Source organism: Aricia agestis, chromosome 1 (genome assembly GCF_905147365.1).
Source record: "Aricia agestis chromosome 1, ilAriAges1.1, whole genome shotgun sequence".
In the NCBI taxonomy this organism is placed as follows: domain Eukaryota; kingdom Metazoa; phylum Arthropoda; class Insecta; order Lepidoptera; family Lycaenidae; genus Aricia; species Aricia agestis.
Window position 1 is genome coordinate 131239 of NC_056406.1, and position 23556 is coordinate 154794.

The 23556-nt window shown below is 39.6% G+C and overlaps 1 protein-coding gene and 2 long non-coding RNA genes across 5 annotated transcripts in view; 2 read left to right on the forward strand and 1 right to left on the reverse strand.

Moving 5' to 3' along the window:
* Positions 1–20160, forward strand: part of LOC121726141 (guanine nucleotide-binding protein G(s) subunit alpha) — a 41127-nt gene extending 20967 nt beyond the window's left edge. For all 3 annotated transcript variants that reach the window (XM_042113383.1, XM_042113377.1, XM_042113391.1), the window contains exons 6-9: positions 17648–17781; positions 18105–18233; positions 18305–18683; positions 18756–20160. In XM_042113383.1, the coding sequence (XP_041969317.1) occupies positions 17648–17781; positions 18105–18233; positions 18305–18683; positions 18756–18902 (789 nt within the window). In that variant the 3' untranslated portion in view covers positions 18903–20160. The remainder of the gene's footprint in view (positions 1–17647; positions 17782–18104; positions 18234–18304; positions 18684–18755) is intronic.
* Positions 335–15312, forward strand: LOC121726164. Its single transcript, XR_006035494.1, has 2 exons — positions 335–365; positions 15245–15312. It is a non-coding gene; the product is annotated as an uncharacterized LOC121726164 (long non-coding RNA).
* LOC121726171 lies at positions 6927–20787 on the reverse strand. Its single transcript, XR_006035495.1, has 3 exons — positions 20707–20787; positions 19961–19967; positions 6927–6937 (listed from the first exon to the last, which is right to left on the reverse strand). It is a non-coding gene; the product is annotated as an uncharacterized LOC121726171 (long non-coding RNA).
* Positions 20788–23556: the final 2769 nt, after the last annotated feature.

Consider the following 23556-nt stretch of genomic DNA (forward strand, 5'->3'; position numbering starts at 1 on the left):
CGGACGCAATATCATCGGTAAAAACCGCCATGTAGGACGTAATATCAACTCCGGGGTGGAAATATATATATATATATATATATATATATATATATATATATATATATATATATATATATATAGATTATTTTTAGCAATATTCCAGGAAAGGTTAGATTTTTAAGGTTTTATTGTTTTCCCATACATTTCTTAATTATTATTTTTAACAAAAAATTAAAACCGACTTCCAAGGTAAAAACAATTATAACATCCTTATAATATGAACTAAAAAGTATTAAATAATTTTTCCTATCTAATAGTGCCTTTTTCCGTATTCGGCTAAAACTCAACTAGGTATTTATGTACTCAATCTTCATCAGTTTGAAGTCGGTACCAGATATAGCTGAATCTTCAATCTGCCAGAATATTTGAAACTTTAGTAACTGGCACCGACTTCAAAATTATGAAGATTGAGTACAGAAATACCTAGTTCATATTATAAGGATGTTATTATTGTTTTTACCTTGGAAGTCGGTTTTAATTTTTTGTTAAAAATAATAATTTCACTCTTTTTAGTTACCTAGTAAACTATCGCGTACTATACGTAGAATAATTAATACACCTGTATATTATTCTACGTATCTTATTACAAGCTCACCGGTGAGCGAGACACAATAGAATAACAATAGATTTCCAAGAATCCACGATCGAAGGATTAATAGGAGTATAATCAGTAAAACCGTTTCGGAGGAGTAAGGTAACTAACATTGTGACACGAGAATTTTAAATAATTTATGAAGATAAGAAGATGTACTTATTTATTGTATTAAATATTAATGTTATAAGACACTAATAAAGGGTCAGTTGTAAATTGCAGTTTTGGTAAGTTAAAAATTATAAATGGCACGTCTAATAACTAATTTAGCAGTTAAAACTAAGCAGTAAAGTAAACAAATATGAGTTGTAAAAAATAATGAAATGGATTATTGAAAACATTACTGAACAGTAAAATAATTCAATGAGCGGTAAAAATTAATGAATAAGCGGTTACGTGCAGTGGGCAGTAACGAATCGGAATTTGTCAGTAAGAAACTCGATTTTCGATCCACTGTGCGGCGCTCTGAAGGTAGCGCGTTTAATTTGTCAGTAAGAAGCTTTTTAAACAATGAGGTGGTAAAATATAATAAAATCGGCCAAGTGCGAGTCGAACTCGCCCATGGAGGGTTCCGTACCATTATAAAGCGAAAGTAAGTCGGCTCCCTCTGTGTTGTGGTCTAAGTCCTAACCTACTCTTGGACTTTCTGGATTGTGTTTGTTTTTGTTTTGGCGGGGGGCTGCGTCCCCCCCCCGTCCCCCCGTCCCCCGTCCCCCCGCTACGGTATCCGTGGTTAAGTAGGCCTTCTGTTAAGTCGTTATCGAACCGCTTATTCCATCATTTTTTTTATCTCTCATTCAGTTATTGGACTGCTCAATTATTTTTTTATTACTGTCCATGTTTTACAGTCGCAATAATTAATCAACCGCCATAAAATTAAATAACTGCTCAACATTTTTTTAAACTGATTACTAGCTGGCCCGGTGAACTTCGTGTCACTTTAAAACCTTCCCTGGACTCCCACGATCATTTTAAGACTAAAATCAGCCCAATCCGTTCAGCCGTTTTCGAGTTTTAGCGCGACTAACACATTTGAAAATCCATCCTACTAATATTATAAAGGCGAAAGTTTGTTTGGATGTATGGATGTGTGGATGTATGGATGTTTGTTACTCTTTCACCCAAAAACTACTGAACGGATTTTAATAAAACTTTACGATAATAATCTCTAAATAGTATAAAACAAAGTCGCTTTCCGCTGTCTGTATGTATGTATGTATGCTTAGATCTTTAAAACTACTCAACGGATTTTGATGCAGTTTTTTTTAATAGATTGAGTGTTTCAATAGGAAGGTTTATATGTATAACATATGCATAATATGGTAGAGAAACACTGATAATTTTAGAGGTTTCTAATGTTATGTCGTAAATAAATTCATTTTTTTGCGTTTATATTGCAAACGCTGGCTAAACCCTACGAGATAGATCAAAATAATGTACTACAGTATTGTACACCTTAATAAGGTAAACAAAAAAGTCCGCGATGGTATATGTCTATTTCTTAGGGATAACTCACAATAGCCATTTTTGTTCTTTACTTTTTACGAAAAATAATGGCTTATTTACGAAGCGATTTTAACAATTTACAACATTAACCCTTATCCAAATAAACATGTTTGGAAGCTAAGACATTAAATGTAGATTATAATTGTCGTTTACACTATACAATTTCGATCAATACTTTAGAAGTTTTCAAACGTATAAACTTACGCGGAATCAAAAAATATGTCGCGCGGCGGCGGCCGAGGGACATAGCGGTTACGGCGGAACCGGCCGGGGGCTCTCATAAGCTTCGGGCTTATGTTATTGTAGTAGATAGTGTATTTCGTCATTGTGTGGTTGTGCAGACGGTAACGCAGAGGAGCAACCACAGCGCTTTCTTTCAGATATTTATTGTTTCTGGTTCTTTGGTTTCTGAATTGTCGATAAAAATATATTTGACTTGGTTAGAAAAACGGACTTTTGTTTTTGCTTTGCGATTGGGTTATTTGTTGCTTTGTGGGTATTACTATACGATCATGCCTGGAAGACGTCGTCGTTCGAACATAGGTCGTAGTACAGTGAATGCCAAAAGAGCACGTTCAGCAAGAGATGAAGAATCGTCAACGGAACGTGAGACTCGCCTTAGCCAGAATAGTGATAGAAATCGGATACAGAGAGAAAGAGAATCGTCTGTAGAGCGTGAGGCTCGCCTCAGTCGGAAAAATGATAGAATTCGGATACAGAGAGAAAGAGAATCGTCTGTAGAGCGTGAGGCTCGCCTCAGTCGGAAAAATGATAGAATTCGGATACAGAGAGAAAGAGAATCGTCTGTAGAGCGTGAGGCTCGCCTCAGCCAGAATAGTGATAGAAATCGAATACAGAGAGAAAGAGAATCGTCTGTTGAGCGTGAGGCTCGCCTCAGCCAGAATAGTGATAGAAATCGAATACAGAGAGAAAGAGAATCATCTGTAGAGCATGAGGCTCGCCTCAGCCAGGATAGGGATAGGCATCGAATACAGAGAGCAAGAAAATCATCCGCACAGACACATAGCAACACCGAACAAAACGAACAACCAAACAGCCACAGACCCGAGAGAGTAACTAATTCATGGGTAAATAAAGAAAATTCTGCCAATTTTTGCGAAACTTTTATCGTTTACGCAGCACAATAGGAAAAATCACCCGATTTTGAAACATTCTTCATTGGTGCTCCGCTTCTATTGGTCTTAGCGTGATAATATATTATAGGCTACATCCTACTAATATTATAAAGGCGAAAGTTTGTTTGGATGTATGGATGTGTGGATGTATGGATGTTTGTTACTCTTTCACGCAAAAACTACTGAACGGATTTTAATGAAACTTTACAATAATATAGCTTATACTGATGTATGTATATTATTCTGATGAATAACACATAGGCTACAATTTTAACCGACTTTCAAAATGGGGGAGGTGTTATGTTCGTTTTCTTATATTCAACGATTACTCAGCCGTATGTTACCCGATTTTTATATCCACAAAAGTGGTGATCTGATGAAGGATCGAGGGAACTCCTCAAAACTTATAGGGAAACGAGTGGTGACTTCGGTTTCGTGAGAAGTATTCTAAGCATATGCTACCAACAAGTAAAAGTTTGCACCGAGATATACCTGGTATACCGTGGTTCGGAAGGTGCTGAGAGAACTCCTGATTCTTTATAGATACAAGTTTGGGAGTTTCGGCGTTGTTTTAAGAACAGAAATCATATGCTACTATGCAAATTACATTCATCATCATCATCATCATCATCATCATCACTACCATATTATACCATTTCATAGTCTTTTAGATCGAGACTCGAGTTTGTCAAGTGATAATTAAAAAAAATCTTTTTTTTATTTCTAAAAATAGTTTGACTATAGGCTATATTATATAATATACTAGATGTCCCGCGCGGCTTCGCCCGCGTAAATTAGGAATTTTACAGAAACCGTACATTTTCCCATAAAAAATATTTTCCCCGTTTTTCCCGCATTTTCCTGAGTTTCTTTGGTCGTATTAGTCTTAGCGTGATAATCTCTAAATAGTATAAAACAAAGTCGCTTTCCGCTGTCTGTATGTATGTATGTATGCTTAGATCTTTAAAACTACTCAACGGATTTTGATGCAGTTTTTTTTAATAGATTGAGTGTTTCAATAGGAAGGTTTATATGTATAACATATGCATAATATGGTAGAGAAACACTGATAATTTTAGAGGTTTCTAATGTTATGTCGTAAATAAATTCATTTTTTTGCGTTTATATTGCAAACGCTGGCTAAACCCTACGAGATAGATCAAAATAATGTACTACAGTATTGTACACCTTAATAAGGTAAACAAAAAAGTCCGCGATGGTATATGTCTATTTCTTAGGGATAACTCACAATAGCCATTTTTGTTCTTTACTTTTTACGAAAAATAATGGCTTATTTACGAAGCGATTTTAACAATTTACAACATTAACCCTTATCCAAATAAACATGTTTGGAAGCTAAGACATTAAATGTAGATTATAATTGTCTTTTACACTATACAATTTCGATCAATACTTTAGAAGTTTTCAAACGTATAAACTTACGCGGAATCAAAAAATATGTCGCGCGGCGGCGGCCGAGGGACATAGCGGTTACGGCGGAACCGGCCGGGGGCTCTCATAAGCTTCGGGCTTATGTTATTGTAGTAGATAGTGTATTTCGTCATTGTGTGGTTGTGCAGACGGTAACGCAGAGGAGCAACCACAGCGCTTTCTTTCAGATATTTATTGTTTCTGGTTCTTTGGTTTCTGAATTGTCGATAAAAATATATTTGACTTGGTTAGAAAAACGGACTTTTGTTTTTGCTTTGCGATTGGGTTATTTGTTGCTTTGTGGGTATTACTATACGATCATGCCTGGAAGACGTCGTCGTTCGAACATAGGTCGTAGTACAGTGAATGCCAAAAGAGCACGTTCAGCAAGAGATGAAGAATCGTCAACGGAACGTGAGACTCGCCTTAGCCAGAATAGTGATAGAAATCGGATACAGAGAGAAAGAGAATCGTCTGTAGAGCGTGAGGCTCGCCTCAGTCGGAAAAATGATAGAATTCGGATACAGAGAGAAAGAGAATCGTCTGTAGAGCGTGAGGCTCGCCTCAGTCGGAAAAATGATAGAATTCGGATACAGAGAGAAAGAGAATCGTCTGTAGAGCGTGAGGCTCGCCTCAGCCAGAATAGTGATAGAAATCGAATACAGAGAGAAAGAGAATCGTCTGTTGAGCGTGAGGCTCGCCTCAGCCAGAATAGTGATAGAAATCGAATACAGAGAGAAAGAGAATCATCTGTAGAGCATGAGGCTCGCCTCAGCCAGGATAGGGATAGGCATCGAATACAGAGAGCAAGAAAATCATCCGCACAGACACATAGCAACACCGAACAAAACGAACAACCAAACAGCCACAGACCCGAGAGAGTAACTAATTCATGGGTAAATAAAGAAAATTCTGCCAATTTTTGCGAAACTTTTATCGTTTACGCAGCACAATAGGAAAAATCACCCGATTTTGAAACATTCTTCATTGGTGCTCCGCTTCTATTGGTCTTAGCGTGATAATATATTATAGGCTACATCCTACTAATATTATAAAGGCGAAAGTTTGTTTGGATGTATGGATGTGTGGATGTATGGATGTTTGTTACTCTTTCACGCAAAAACTACTGAACGGATTTTAATGAAACTTTACAATAATATAGCTTATACTGATGTATGTATATTATTCTGATGAATAACACATAGGCTACAATTTTAACCGACTTTCAAAATGGGGGAGGTGTTATGTTCGTTTTCTTATATTCAACGATTACTCAGCCGTATGTTACCCGATTTTTATATCCACAAAAGTGGTGATCTGATGAAGGATCGAGGGAACTCCTCAAAACTTATAGGGAAACGAGTGGTGACTTCGGTTTCGTGAGAAGTATTCTAAGCATATGCTACCAACAAGTAAAAGTTTGCACCGAGATATACCTGGTATACCGTGGTTCGGAAGGTGCTGAGAGAACTCCTGATTCTTTATAGATACAAGTTTGGGAGTTTCGGCGTTGTTTTAAGAACAGAAATCATATGCTACTATGCAAATTACATTCATCATCATCATCATCATCATCATCATCACTACCATATTATACCATTTCATAGTCTTTTAGATCGAGACTCGAGTTTGTCAAGTGATAATTAAAAAAAATCTTTATTTTATTTCTAAAAATAGTTTGACTATAGGCTATATTATATAATATATTATCACGCTAAGACTAATACGACCAAAGAAACTCAGGAAAATGCGGGAAAAACGGGGAAAATATTTTTTATGGGAAAATGTACGGTTTCTGTAAAATTCCTAATTTACGCGGGCGAAGCCGCGCGGGACATCTAGTAAATAATAAATAAATAAAATATCTTTTTATTCAAAATGGGTATCATGATACACTTTTTGAAAGTCGAACGAAGAAACTACGTTGCCTACCACCGGTTCGGGAACTACCCCGCCGAGAAGAACCGGCGTAAGAAACTCGCACGGGGCCATCTTTTGCAAAAAAAAAATGGAAAATTACAATGTTATGGCTTACAGCTATGTAACAAAATTAAAAGAAAAGTAACCTGCATGGAGCCACCCTATTCCCAAGGTGTGCTGTCCTCGAAGAAATCATTGACTTTATAATACGCTTTAGCACACAAACGTTCTTTAACTACTTTTTTAAATTTGTTTAAAGGTAGATTTTGAACATTTTCTGGGATTTTATTGTATAGGCGTATACATTGGCCTTTAAAGGATTTGCTTATTTTGGCTAGTCTGAACATTGGTATTGCTAACTTGTTCTTATTTCTAGTATTTACATTATGATTATCACTTTTCTTTTTGAAAATATTTATGTTCTTTCTAACATATAAGAGATTTTCCAAAATGTATTGAGATGTGACGGTCAGAATTCTTATTTCTTTAAATTTTTCTCTTAGAGATTCCAAAGACGACATCTTATAAATAGAACGAATAGCTCGCTTCTGCAGCACAAATATTGTATTAATGTCCGCCGCGTTTCCCCACAAGAGGATGCCGTAAGACATTATGCTATGAAAGTAGCTAAAGTAAACTAATCGCGCGGTCTCTACATCAGTGATTTCACGAATTTTTTTAACAGCATATGCTGCAGAACTAAGCTTATCTGCCAGTTTCGCAATATGTGGACCCCATTGTAACTTACAATCCAGCGTTATGCCTAGGAATACGGTGGTGTCTACTAAATTCATTTTCTCATCATTTAATAGTACATTGGTTTGTACTTGCCTAACATTTGGCAAGATAAATTTTAAACATTTTGTTTTATTAGAGTTCAAAAGTAAATTATTAGCATTAAACCAATGTACTATTTTTGAGAGAGCACTATTTACCTCGTCATAATTAAATTGTCGCCTCTTCACATTAAAAATTAGTGAAGTGTCATCAGCAAAAAGTACTATCTCATGCTTATCTTTAACAAGATAAGGTAAATCATTTATATAGATGAGAAAAAGAAAAGGCCCTAAAATGGACCCTTGTGGCACACCTAGTTTTATTTTGGTTCCATTAGACCTTATGGAGTTAACTTCCACCCTCTGCGTTCTATTTGTAAGGTAAGATTTAAGAAGTTTAAGTGCCGGGCCCCTTACACCATAATGGTGTAGTTTTCTTATTAGAGTATCATACTCCACACAGTCAAATGCTTTAGAGAGATCGCAGAAAATACCAAGTGCATCCTGCGACTCCTCCCAAGCTTCAAAAATACTACACAGAAGACTAATGCCTGCATCTGTTGTAGACCGACCTTTAGTAAAACCAAATTGATTATTATGTAATAAATTATTTGAGTTAAAATGAGCAAGTAATTGATTTAGAATTATTTTTTCAAAGATTTTACTTAAAGTCGGCAATATGGATATTGGTCTATAGTTGGCTGGGTCTGATTTCTTCCCAGCTTTAAATAGAGGCATCACCTTGCTGTGCTTCATTAAGTCTGGGAACACACCACTTTCGATACAATTATTAAAAACTAAAGCTAGGTAAGGGGCAATGATGTCAATTACTGATTTTATAATTTTTGTGGACATACCCCAGAGATCAGTGGTACTTTTAATATTGATTGATTTGAAAGTCTTGATAATATCTCTGGAGTCAATATCTCTAAAAATAAAATTGACATCACATTCCTTGACATGTTCTCTAAGTATTTTTTCTGCAACTGTAGGTGATGAATTTAAGTTCTTTGTAGTTGAGATTGGAATGTCTGCAAAAAACTTCTCAAAGACTGTCGCAACCTCAAGATCAGAATTGATTTTTTTATTATTAATTAAAAGTTCAAATTTAGAGTTACGACAGGCGACTTTTCCAGTCTCATCCGCAATTATTTTCCAGGTGGTTTTCACTTTATTTTTAGAGTCTCTAATTTTCTCTTTAATTTGAAGTGCCTTTGCTGCTTGACAGGCCTTTTTAAAAGTTTTTGAGTATTTCTTGACGTACAATTTAAAAGCTTCACTCCGGTTTATAGTTTTCTCGTTATACAAATCATATAATTTTTGTCTACTTACAATAATACCTGCAGTTGCCCATTTTTTAAAATTATTTCTTTTATTATTCAAACTGACCGTTTTAGAAGTAAATACAGCGTTATATTGCTGATTTACTCTATTGAATAAATTGTTAAACGCTTTATCTGGATCATTTGATACATTCAACTTCTCAAAACTTGATGATAATTTACTTCTAAATTTCTCAATACGTTTTGTATTTATAGGTATATATTCAATTTTTTCTTTTAAATTAGTATCACAATTTATATTAAATGAAGCTAGCTGTCCACAGTGATCAGAGCTTAATACATTAATTATTTCCTTCCTATAGGGAGTTATGTTGGTGAAAATATTATCTATGCAAGTCGCAGTTGTATCACAAATTCTTGTCGGCTCGTTGAATAAATTAATAAGGTTATAAAATAATATAGCTTATACATCAGAATAACACATAGGCTACAATTTTAACCGACTTTCAAAATGGGGGAGGTGTTATGTTCGTTTTCCTATGTTCAACGATTACTCCGCCGTTTGTTAACCGATTTTCAAAACTTTTCTTTTGGTATATAGGGTATCATTCCAATTTGGTATTGTTACGTGCTAGGGTTCGAGGATTTGGAGAGAAAGACCTGGTGACTCTCTTGAAGACTTTATTAACACTGCACAAAAACACTAGGTCACAACACTTAGCACTAAGTCCAAACACAAACCACTAGGTCCAATCACTAAGCACTATCACTGTCCTAGGTCGTAGCCAAGTCGCAGGTTTCACTGGTTCACTCACTATTGATCACTTGTTGTCGCTCCGAAATCGCCTTGATGAAAGCTCAAAACGAACTGACTTGCCGGGCCTGCCTGCGGCTCTTTTTATATGGCGAGACGAATTCCAGAAATTTCCCGATTCACGTAAACAAGTAAACAACCGTGGGAAATTTCTAGGAGGCTCGGGCATGTACCACAATAAAACTGCCGTCCTTGCGATAAGTGCAGTAAGTTGAATTTAATTTAGATCTTATGGACTCAGTCATAAGGTCTAAATTCAAACACGCTAACAAATAAAGGGTAAACACGTAAACAAACATTAGACCTTTCTAGAAGGTTCGAGTATGTACTTGCGCACCACGTGTCCGTATACCATGTACCGTAACAGTATTATATGCACAAAAGTAGTGATCTGATGAAGGATCCATAAGTAATCGAGGGAACTCCTCAAAATTTATAGAGAAACATGTGGTGACTTCGGTTTCGTGAGAAGTATTCTAAACATATTATGCTACCAACAAATAAGATTTTGCACCGAGGTAAACCTGGTATACCGTGGTTCGGGAGGTGCTGAGAGAACTCCTGATTCTTTATAGATACAAGTTTGGGAGTTTCGGCGTTGTTTTAAGAACGGAAAACATATGTTACTATTCAAATTACATTCATCATCATCATTACCACATTATACCATTCATCGTCCCATGGTTATGACTTATGAGCCTATAATGACCCTGTTATTGGTACTTTTCATAGTCTTTTAGATCGAGACTCGAGTTTGTCAAGCGATATAATTTTAAAAAATCTATACCTACCTAATAATGAAGAGTATGTTTGCATGAACGCAACGCGTTAATCTCAGGAACTACTGGTCCGATTTTAAAACTTATTTCAGTGTTAGATAGCTCATTTATCGTGTAAGACTATAGGCTAAGACTAATACGACCGAAGAAATTCAGGAAAATGTGGGAAAAACGGGGGCAATATTAGAAATTACGACTACTAGAGCAATTTTTATGGCAACATTTGGCACAGATATAGAGTAGACCAAGTGAAGGGACTAGGCACATAAAAGCTATTTTTTATGGGAAAATGTACGGTTTCCATAAAATTCCTAATTTACGCGGGCGAAGCCGCGTGGGACATCTAGTTTTTATATATATTGATAATAACATCTCAAATATTTAAATAACTGCTCAAAATATTAGTTCCCGTATTATTAGTTACTTATTTATCTTTACACAACTTTAGCTTTACCCATAAACTTTTTAGTATTTATTACTTAAAGTTAATATACCTGTATGTATTAACTTTATGATTTATTATTGGTAGGCTGTTGTTTCTGATATATCTATGTTGGTAGGTGAGTTATTTAATAACGTGTAGGTATAGCAATTGAAAGAATCGAAAATTTACCTACTTTCGCTCTATAACAGTACGGAACCCTTCGTGCGCGAGTCCGACTCGCATTTGGCCATTTTTTATTTTTATTTTTTTTGGGTGTATTTCGTTTAGGTTTCCGTACCCAGAGGGTAAATACGGAACCCTATTACTAGACTTCATTGTCTTTCCGCTATCCGTCTGTCTGTCTATCTTGGATGTATCTCATGCCACAGCGACGGCCGTCGTGACTTACCGACTATCATAATATAAATTATAAACTTTCACCTTATTTTTAAGTTTCCGTACCCAAGGGGTAAAAACGGGACCCTATTACTGAGACTTCGATGTATGTCCGCTGTCCGTCTGTCCGTCTATCTGTCTCTAGGATGTATCTCAAGAACAGTAGAAGCTAAAGAGTTGAAATTTTCATCGATTATGTATTTATGTTGCCGCTATAGCAATAAATACTAAAAACAAAATAAATTTGATATTTCGTTCTATTAGGCTCTCATACAATAAACGTGATTTTTTGCTATTTTTTCCTTTTGATAATAATAGATGTCGCTGCTGGTCGTCTAGATCGCGATATAGCTAGCACGATCAGTTTCATATACTTGTTAATGCACTCTAATCGACAAGATATGTCACTGTTGGGCACCTGCATCGCGCTATCGATGACGCGAAGATGTTTGGTATAGCCGTTTAACTTTCGCAGTAATGTTTTTTTTTGTCTTTAACTAACCGTAATCGTAAACTGAAGTTGTTTGCATAAAAAATATATTTTAAGACCTATTATAATACTAATTATCCTAAAATTCCTAATCAATCTGTTTTAAGTGTGTAAACTTGAAAAACCTTTATTCCTCTTTGGTCCAACGATTGTATGCCTCGAGACTGTTTTCCCTGCCTTTGAACCCGCCGGAACTCACTTCGGAACGGAACTTGGCAAAGACCTTCGCAACCAGTTGCCACGACGGATCCCCCGCTAGGCTAGCCAATTTCTTAATTTAATTTTATTTCATAATTTTTAAACTTGTGTTGGTTATAGTGCAGAATAATCATATTCTCATGATTACCATCTATCAATGTTCGTTTCAATGAGGCCGTTAAAATGAGCCCAAACATGAAACCTCCACTTAGAGTTCATACGAAGCTCGGTTCCTAGGTATAGAATCCAGGTGATGCTGCAGCAGCAGCATGTAAATATTTACTGTCTATCTACATCTTACTGGTTGTCGCAATTAAAATAAGCCCAAACACGAAACCTCTGCTCTAAGTTGACGAGGAGTTGGATATCCTATTGATTACCAGGTGATGCTGCAGCATCAGGTCAACTTTCCAGTAATATGTGTATATGTATATTGTATACTCACAAATGTCACGAACTAAAATGAAATATAAGACCTATCAAACGACAACAAGTTGCTAACGGCCTTTCATGAACCAGATAAACCCTGATTGTCCAGCACTGAGCAGGCTGATGATGATGAATTATAGCTAAGAACACTCTCGATCATGTCAGCTTTTAAACAAAAAAAAACTAGATCAAAATCGGTCCACCCGTTTGGATGCTACGATGCCACGGACAGATACACACACAGACAAACAGACAGACAGACAGACACGTCAAACTTATAACACCCCTCTTTTTTGTCGGGGGTTAAAAAACGTCTTATTTGAAGCGCCGACTGACACGGACGGAGTTGCGATCACGGAGTCAAAACAAAGAGGAGCTGGCCTAAGCAACTGTGCACTGATTCTCAACTAGGTCCTTTAAGGACTTCAAAGTAATATGTGCAGAAATAGTTGGGATTTTGACGAATTCTGGAAAAGGCACTATTAAAGAGAAAGAATTATTTAATACTTTTTAGTTATTAATACGAGGGCTGCTTTTTAAGTTTTGTCGTTTGGAATAAATACTTACACCTAATCTAATAGATTATCACTATTTATTGTTTTTTGAGAATTCTTCGCGATATTTAAAATGCTTTTGCATGCGTTCAAACCAGTTTTTAAACCATTTATTGCAGTCCGAAGTTGGGTAGTCAAAATGGCCGATTTTACGCGTAAACCGCTTCTTCAGGCGAGCTTAAACGTTGGCCACAAAGACTTTGCTTAATTTTGTGGAACTTATTAAAATCCTTAGGGCTCAAGCCAGGGCTGTAAGGCGGATGATCTAAAATTTCAACGTTTTGGGTTCACAAAAACATCTTTGTTTTACCGGCGATGTGCGAACATGCGTTGTCATGGCCAGGAACATACGACGTCTTGAATCGTTTTTTTCGAAATTCGGTGATGACTTGTGGCAAACAAACTTTGGTATACTAGTCAGCGGTAACCGTTTTACAATCTTCGGGTACAATAGTGGCGATGTGACCACCCTTTGTCATAGTAAAAGGAGGGGAAGTAAGTTATCTTCATACAAAGGAACCGCGCGCATCTTGTATGTGTGCGCCATAGTACTCGTATCAATGCGTCGCCACGTAAGGCACACAACAAAATCTTGGCGGTACCAGCCTCTAAAACTCGCCGAGATTTTGTTGTATGCCGTACGTGGCGACGCACACATACAAGCCGCGCGCGGTGCCTTTGTATGAAGATAACTTACTTCCCCTCCTTTTACTATGCCTTTATCACAATGGAGGCAAAAATTTTTTAAGTGCTCTGTGAGTCCATGACTTTGGTCGATTTTAGCTCATTCTAGAAGACCCAGACAGTAGACTGCTGCTTAGAATTTGGATCATAAGCATATATCCAAAACTCGTCACCATTGAGCAAATTATAAACGTGCTTTGACTCTCCTCGGTTGAATCGCTGCAAAGTTTTGCGACAAAAACTAACACAGGCTGTTTTTGGTCGACGCTAAGCAAACAAGGTATCTAACGAGAAATCACCATTATTACTCCGAGATTTTCGTGCAAGATTTTTTAGACAGTGGTCCCTGAAGTGCTCATGGATGTGCCTCTATTTCGCGATATATCACATGACGGTCTTTGAGGATTAGCTACTGCACCGCTTCAATATTCTCTTGCGTTACGACGGTTTTTGGACGACCATCACGTTCACGTGACTGGTCACTGAGGCAAGGGTGTCCACTTTAAACTTCTAAATACCATATTTAGTTCTATAATCCTAAGACATAGTCCTGCATCACTAAGTACACAAGTGATCTCCTCAAAACGCCGAAGTCGCGATATACCCTAGTAAACGAATGATTCTGCTTGGAAAAGTCGAAAGCAGAAATTTTGACTTTGGTACCTTGTTTAGACTAGTTAGGAGATAAACATACAAAAAGTCCTGACCCCTCCGAGGTGAGCCCGATGGAGGGGGGGGCAAAGAAGGTCCCGTTTTTTGGTTTTTTGCTTACTCATCATAACCGGTGCTTCGTACGAAATTCTCTTGCACTACATAAAAAAAGGTAATTAAATTCTCTACAACTTTGTCCTTTACACTTTGTATCTCTCCAATCATTGCCTCGCTATGATCTTCTAAAATTGGCCGAGTGTGTTTTTTAGGGTTTCGTACCCAAAGAGTAAAAACGGGACCCTATACTAAGACTTTAATGTCTGTCCGTCTTCCTGACCGTCTGTCTGTCCATCTGTCTGTCCGTCTGTTTGTCCGTCTGTCTGTCCGTCTGTCTGTCCTTCTGTCTGTCCTTCTGTCTGTCCGTCTGTCTGTCTCCGGCTATAACTCAAGAACGATAATGGCTCGAGAGTTGAAATTTTCAGAGATTATGTATTTCAGGAATCTACAATAGCCGCTGCTATATTTCCTGGTGCAGTGACAAAATATATTGTTCTGGGCGTCAAGACATTACCTGCATTGTTCCACCCCACTCTTGAGGGGTCAGCTCATTACCGATGATTCATAATGATTTTACACATTTAACGAAGCAGGCAATCAAGTGTATGGTCCACCTGATGGAAACTGGTTACTATAATGCCTTGCGTCGTCTGCAACACCAGGGGTGCTATAACTGATGCGTTGTCGCGTCAAGGGGTGTAACGAGGGGATGTGCTTCCAGCCCTCTCACTTACTGAACGAAACATAGAAGCGGTAAAGCTACTATTCAATCAGAATAGAGATGACGACAAGGTCAAAGTTTAGCAGATTATTTAAATAAAATAAAGACAGCGATAAAAAACAAGTATTTCCAAAATTTCAGCTTTATTACTTATGTATTTTTTTTTGATAACGGCCTTCAAAGTTGGATATTCAAGTCGATTTTTGTTTAAATAATAAATCGATTTCTTAATTATTGTATACCATTCGGTTAGTTATGCAATTATTTATAACAATGTATCTTATGAAACCACTTTCATAAACGCAATATTTAACATAGCTATTGATCAAACTAGCTAGGCGTAACGTCACAGTTAGGTTAGATCGGTACCAGATATAGCTGAATCTTCATTTCTCTGACAGAAAATTTGAAACTTTTGAAACTGGCACCGACTTCAAAATTATGAAGATTGTGTACAGAAATAGTTGAAGTTTAGCCGAATTGGAAAAAGGAACTATTAGATAGGAAAAATTATTTAATGCTTTTTAGTTCATATTATAAGGATGCTATTATTGTTTTTGCCTTGGAAGTCGGTTTTAATTTTTTGCTAAAAATAATATTTTCACTCTTTTTAGTTACCTAGTAAACTATCGCTATATAGAATATACTTCTACGTATCTTATTAGTTATTACAATTAGTTAAGATAGTGAAGGCAGTGAAGGTTTTCACCTCCGATTTCGTTGAACCTCCATCAATTTTTAATGAAAATTGGCAAGTAGGTGGGTGGGTAATTTTCGTGACCATGACCCTAAGAAACAAAAGTGTCAACTTGCGTTTTTGCCCTGGGGGTGCCAACCCTTCTCGGGGCGTGAATTTTTGAAATAAAAATAACCCCAGGAATTAAATTAGTGATAAGTATAGAGATTTTTGAATAAATCAATACTCAGATCAAAAATCATAGTAATTATGCCAAATTTTAAAACTTATTTATCCCCATTACACAACCTTACCCATAAACTATAATTTATTATTGATAGGTGGTTACGTCACTGCATAGAAAGTACTGAGTAGTGAGTTATATAAAAGCGTGTAAAACAATCTAAAGAATCGAAAAATGGAACTTGAGATGGTACCACCTCATATGTAGAAACACTTAAGAGCAAGCGATAGCGCGATGGAGACGACTCTTAGCGCCATCTGTTATGAATTTTGGGAACGAACTTAATTTGAATAAATTTACGCATTTTCACCACCTTACAACCCCTTTTTCCAGTTAAAAAGTAGCCTATGTCCTTTCTCAGGCTTTAGACCAGGGATGTTGCGAATATCCGCATCCGCAAATGCGGAGCATCCGCATAGATTTGGACATCCGCATCTGCATCCGCAATAAATGAATGCGGATTTTTATGCGGATGCGAATGTCATTAATTACGAGTTGCGACAAGAAAAAATAAGGTGGGGCCTGTGAATGGCCCGTGCCGTTTGCGCGTGACAAATGAACAATGGGAGCGAAAAAGCTGGCCAAGTGCGTATCGGCCACGCACAATAGAGAGTTCCGTAGTAGTAACAGTTTTTGATAAGTTTTGTATTGCCTAACATTCCTGCATCGCGCTATCGAAGTTTCGGAGAACGGCAAGATATATACAACGTCTGAAATGACGTCAGTGGGCTTCGGCCTGACCGAGCATGCTATCTCTCTCGGTCGGAAGATCTTCCTTTTCGGCCGCCACTAACAACGTTAAACTACTAATATATATTGTTAAGTTTATATAATTTTATGTATGTTAGTCATTAAGGTATATATTGTATGGGCCTACGTAGAATGATTTAAATCTCGAGTCTAGGGTAGTTCGAAACAATACTCAGATAAATGTGTAATCGTTGTCATATTCTGAGTTCCGCTCTGGTAGAATCTGATGTACATTCTACCGATTCAACTCGTAAATCACGTCGGAGTTAGTTTACTCTAAAATTATTAAGGAGTCGTGGTTCAAACCTTACCTTACATTGAAACGGACATATTCAGCGACATCCGGCAGTCGGCAATCGGCACGATGGGGACGATGGACGATTTATAATTCCGGACGTCATGTTATCGTGGACGCCGACTTTCACAATAAAACGTTGGGTACGTTACGGGGGGCAACATACCTGTTTCGAGAAGACGGTCGGTCCTGGTATATTGAAACAAAAAATCCTGAAAATTGACTTTTATTAATCTGACTGAATAGATACATATTTTGTTTCCGACACTTCGTTTTGAGCAGAGTAGGTAACACGCTTTTAATTCCCACTTGCTAGAAAAATGGACGCCCCTACATGGGTACGCCTATGGATTTGGTTAGTGGGTGACTAACGATTTGAAATTGGACGAGGACGAGGAAAATTATTTGAAATAAAATAAATGTGGATTTCATGTGTAGCTAGTTATATTAACCGGCCGACGAAGGAGGTTCGCTCAGATTACTAGGAAAAATTATGCAATCGCCCTAATGCTATAAAATTATCGTTAGCTAGCTATCCACTTCGTCCGCCTACGTCCTCGCTTATTTTATGATACCAAATAAAAAAACGTACGCAACGGATACGCCGTAGGACGCTTCCTCCTCGTCCGGTGAACGAAAAATCGATCCAACATGATCCAACCACAGACGAAACGCGTGGAGCTCGGTGATCGGGATTCGGGAGGCTTCTCTTGTTACTTATCAGTCAGCCGAACTGCGGAGTGCGGGGGGCGGGGGGCGGGGGGCGGCGGGGTAGCTAATGGCGTGTGTCGTGTCGCAGGACGTGGCGTCGCAGCCGGACTTCGACTACCCGGCGGAGTTCTACGAGCACACGGAGGAGCTGTGGCGCGACGGCGGCGTGCAGCGCACCTACGAGCGCAGCAACGAGTACCAGCTCATCGACTGCGCCAAGTAGTGAGTGCCCTCGACTATTCGTTCTTCGAGCGACGGATGAAAATGACGATATTCATTACTCGTTCATTGAGGATGCTAAATATGTAAACTCTAGTGAGGTCTAGTCGTACGTAGTGTTCGGAGCGGATTTTAATAAATCTGGCACATTTTTTTCCGTGGCTTTATTATTTATAAAGTTTGTCAACTCGACTACATTTCGATTCCCTCCAAAAGCGATTAACAGAAATGAGAAATGACTCAAAAGTTAAAAACGAGCCAATCGGGCATTTCCTCAAAACGGGCTACCCCTCCCGATGCACTGACCCGTCGCGCGTCTGTCGCAGCTTCCTGGACCAGGTGCACGTCATCAAGCGGCCGGACTACACGCCCACGGAGCAGGACATCCTCCGCTGTCGAGTCCTCACCTCCGGCATCTTCGAGACGCAGTTCGTCGTCGACAAAGTCAATTTCCAGTGAGTATATCCCCTAACCCCCCACGTGTCCCCCCGCGTCCCGCGCCCCTGACCGTCTCGCGTGTCCGCAGCATGTTCGACGTGGGCGGGCAGCGCGACGAGCGGCGCAAGTGGATCCAGTGCTTCAACGACGTGACCGCCATCATCTTCGTGACGGCCTGCTCCTCGTACAACATGGTGCTGCGCGAGGACCCCACGCAGAACCGCCTGCGCGAGTCCCTCGACTTGTTCAAGAGCATATGGAACAACCGATGGCTGCGGACCATCTCTGTCATCCTGTTCCTGAACAAGCAGGACCTGCTGGCCGAGAAGGTGGTGGCCGGCAAGTCGCGCCTGGAGGAGTACTTCAGCGAGTTCGCGCGCTACCAGACGCCGCCCGACGCTGCGCTAGACCCGCGCGACCACCCCGACGTCGCGCGCGCCAAGTACTTCATCCGCGACGAGTTCCTGGTGAGTACCGCCCCCTCCTGCCCCCCACCCCCGCCCCCGCCCCCGCTGCGCTAACCCGCCCGTGTGTTGCAGCGCATCAGCACGGCGAGCGGCGACGGCAAGCACTACTGCTACCCGCACTTCACGTGCGCCGTCGACACCGAGAACATCAAGCGCGTGTTCAACGACTGCCGCGACATCATCCAGCGCATGCACCTGCGCCAGTACGAGCTGCTCTAACCGCCCCCCGCCCCACCCCCGCGCGCCCCCCGCGCCGCCCCCGGATGACCTCCTCGTATTTTGTATAAAATATTGCCTCCGGTCTCTGTGCCTAGTGATTATTTTGAAAACTGAATTTTCGAATGTACGATGAGTACGTCCGCGACCGTGAAGCTCGGTCACTCGGAGCGAACGTGCGATCGAGCAGCGGACGTGTGCGCGCGCCGGGGGTCGAGACTATCCCAGGTCGAGCGATCGGTCGTCTTATTGAACTATATCCGGGCGGACGACATACAGTGTGACGCATCGCGACCCTCAAGCGGAGCGCCGGAGCCGCCGGGCCCGGCTCGCTCCTCGGCCGATCGCTACCGCAATATACTGAGCCCGATCTATACCGATATGTGAGTATTTGTAAGTTAGTGTCGCGTAGCTGCGACGCGCCGCCGCCGCGCGGCAACCGAGGCTAGGTCCCCGCCCGCCGACGCGCTCCTCCGCGTCGGGGGCGCAACATCGCAACGTTCGCCGATCTCGGCTACGATTATTCGAGTGATGAGGTCCCATCGACGTCGTAGTTTTAGCACAAACGCAAGAATACCGCTCTCGAAATATATATATATACATATATACATACATTCTTTTGTAAATAGAGTCGAGAGACCGAAGCACGCGCGACGGCGGAGGCCGTCGTGTTGTACATTGATCGTTTTCGACGCGTCGGTCACCGGTCGCGCGTCGCGGGCGCCGGTGAGCGACGTCGGAGCGACTCGTACGAGTCGGTCTTTTCTGTCTGTATATTTTTGATTGCTATATTTTCCTCGAACGAGTTTTATACGCATAATTAACTATTTTTAATTACTTTCGTTTCGTTCTCGTTATCGTTAGGTTACGTTATAGTATATAATAATATTATACTTTAGTTTAGTGAACGTCTTCCATGTGCTTAGGTTTTGCTCGGCCGGCGACGCGGTCGCGGGCGCTCGTCCGGCCGGCCCGGCCGAGCCCGCGACGGACACGCGACCGAGCCCCAGTTCAGACACGCCGGATATCGCGCGGTTTTTTTTTCTTAGAGTTCTATCAACGCTCACGCTACAGCGCGCGGACCGTGTATTCGCGCAGCAGCTAAACTTTACCGCAAGGAAATAACGCAACAAAAGGTTTTACCCCAGTCACGTCATCCAGTGTCGCCGACGCCAGAAACGTAAAAACAACAGTAGGTATTTAATGAAAGTGCCACATCGTATACTAACTCTTTTTAATATTAAAGCTATAGTATTCATATCCATTAGAAATTACGAATTATTATTTTAAAATCGACAATTAAAAAAATTGTCACTTTAATGTTTAATTTCTACATCCGTAGGTAATTTCCGAGTTCCGACTCATTCTCCTCGAAATGATACTTATTTTGTTCTTCACGTGGCTTTCCGGGGCTTCAAATCAGTCTTTTGCGAGTTAGCGTGTTTGCAAACAATATAGGGTCGCCTTTATTCACGACACTTTGAAGATTTTAGGCATAAAACAAGACGCGGACGTCGAGGAACAAATAGTAAGGTCGGTAAGACTGACCGCGCACCGCACGACCACCACACCGCACGTCCGCCGCGTCTGAACCCGGGCTCGCGCCGCCGCGACGTGCGTGACCGCGCGTATCGCCGCGACCGACCGGCGCGACTCGTGCCATACGCGACCCCGCTGAACCGTCGCGAATTCGCTACTTATGTTTTAATTGAAGCGATTACTGTTATTTTTTTAAAATATATATTAATATATAAACAATTTTTTTGTGTTAATCTTCGTACGTAAGTAGGAAATTATATAAAATGACGTGGAACCTTCGACGTTATAATAATTTTCGTCGCGAACGCGACCCGACGGGAGTTTTCGGTGGACGTAAGCGACGGAGCGCACCCGACCGCAGCGCGGCGCCGAGACGGGGCGCCGCCGCCGCTAGCCGCCCGCTCCGGCGGCCGGGGGCGGCGGGCGGCGGTGACGCGGACGCGGGTCGCGGCGGCGGCGGCCCGCGTCCGGCGATAGATACACGCAATAACGAGTGAGTCACATAATATGTAAAAAGTAGATTAGTATATTTTCTATGTTCTGTCGATGCGTAGATTGAATACTGCCATGTCGATGTCGTTCACTAGCGAGCCGCGGCGCCCGGAGCTCGGTTCTCGCGCGGGCCCGCCGCCCGCCGCCCGGTGGCCATAGGCATATAGTATCGACCGATTTCTTCTTTTTTATCAACATTTTGTGTAGGTGTTAAGTGTCCCGGCGCACAAGTTCACGAGCGGAGCGACGACCGCCGTCCGCGGTCCGTCCGCCCTCGTCTCTTTACGATTAGCTATCGCATTTAATAATATTTTTGTAATACGATGCACAAAGTACCGTCGCGCGGATCGGCCGCCGCCGCCGCCCCGGCCTCCACCGGACTGCGGATCGACTCCTATATACTGAAAATCTATATTTTTAACAAATTTAATTTTTAATATACCTTATATTACGATAAAATTCCTAATGATTAAAAATGAAATTTTTAATATATTATTATGTGTATAGTAGGTAGTGTTTATTGCAAGTAAATAATAATTATATCTAAATGCTTTATTATTTGGACGTTCCCGATGGGTCGCAGAACTAACCGAGCGTGCTGCGTGAGTACCTCGAGAAGTTCTCCAGCTGATGTGTACACAGATCAGTATGTTTCAGGCATTTTGAATCCGACTTAATGTATGTAAAAATAAATGTTGTTTTAAAACTGTTCTCTTTTATTTCGAATCCCTCGTCCTTAGAGTATTAAATATGAATAACAGTGGTGTAGAGCGCGCATAACGAAGTGGGGTGGGAAGTGGGATCAGTAATCAGTATGCACAAGTGAGAACAACACGGCGTTTAAATTTTTAAAATGGTCAAAATATGTGCAGTTCGATCTTGTAAAAACGATTTAGGAAGCATAGCTCAGTCAACAAAGTACGGTAGTTGTAGAATGCGTGTGCGGGAACCTAAGCAATTTCTGCAGGAACTTATTCAAGGTGGTAACCGATTCAGTGCGGATGACACGGGAGCCGTGTCATATAAAAAACGCTTGTATCTCCCTCGAATTACACTTTAGAAGGTTTCACTCTGAACAAAATCATCTTGATAGGGATGATGACAAGGTCAAAGATAAGCGAATTTTGTTAATAAAATACAGAAATCACGGTAAAAAATAAGTGTTCCCAAAATTTCAGCTTGATAGCATTTGTATTTTTTTGTTATGCGCCTTCAAAGTTGGATATTCAAGTCGATTTTTTTTTTTCAATTAAATTTCTTAATATTTGTATATATCGGCGCAACAGTAAATTATAAGAGTAGAACTATAGACAATTTATTACTTCCTTTTTAATAACAATCAAAATTACAATGAACCATTGATTAAAATATTATTTATTGATTTTTAAGTGTAGATTCTTATTTTGAAATGTTAAAATTATTAAAAATAAAATACTTCCGGTGTTAATACTAAAATCAAAAGGTGTCATTTAAGTTTTCTTGATTTGTAAATGTTAATTATAATTTTTAAATGCTATTGCATTAAAAACATGATTTAAATTACTGTTATTACTTTTTATAATCGTTTGTTTAAAAAATTGCAATATTTACAACAATTGAGAATAACATTATTTGTTGTTTAGCTTAAATAATAAAAATAATTAAGTTTACTAATTTGTAAATTTAAATATTGATTTTTGATGTAATAATTACAACTCATAACATTTGTTTCTTTAAAATTGCATTAGGTACTTTGTAAACAAGTTCAAACCCTATAAAACCTGCCGCACAACACTCAATCGGTTCTGTTTGATTTGAGCTGTTGTGCAGTAAGGATCAAATAATAGTGTTGTTACGCTAAATCTTAAGAAGAAATTTGTGAGTTGTGTTAAGAATAGTTGGAATAAAAGTGTTTTTGAATTTAAAAAGAAGAGTTTTACTTTTCTACTTATATCAGCATGAGTTCTGAATTTGATAATAATTTGGATAAAGAAAGTGATGTCAGCAATGCTGACATCACACATTTTAAAAACAATACTGGTGTTCTTCCTTCGTCATATACAATTCGATAACTTATGCAATTAAAAGCAACTTTTGTTTTGAAACCACTTTCATAAACGCAATATTTAATATACCTGTTTGAACAAAGTTGTCTCCCGATGCGTACAAACTACGAAAGACTGACGTCATACTTTCGTAGCACTTTGTATGGAGCGTTACGGGCAGGTCTTTTTTATGAAATATTTGAATAGTCATATCTTGGTGAATTTTTAAGCTATCAGAGTCATTCTTTCAACGATGTTCCTATTTTTTAAGTGTCTTTCAATTACCGGTAAGAAAAAGAAATAGTCATCATGCGTATTTTCCACGTAGAACAAGCTTATGGGCTTTGCCTCTGAATATTCTGTGAATTGAAAAAAAGTAGTGAACCTTTTCTGACCGATTCAGTGCGGATTACACGGCAGCCGCGTCTTATATGGGTTTTTAACGTGTGGCGTATGACACGTGAGCCGTGTCATTTAGAAAGCGATTGTATCTCCCTCAAATAATACTTTTGAAGGTTCTACTCCGAACAAAACCGTCTTAATATTCTACGTTAAACAAGCCTATAGGCTTCATTTCTGAATATTCTGTGAATTGAAAAAAG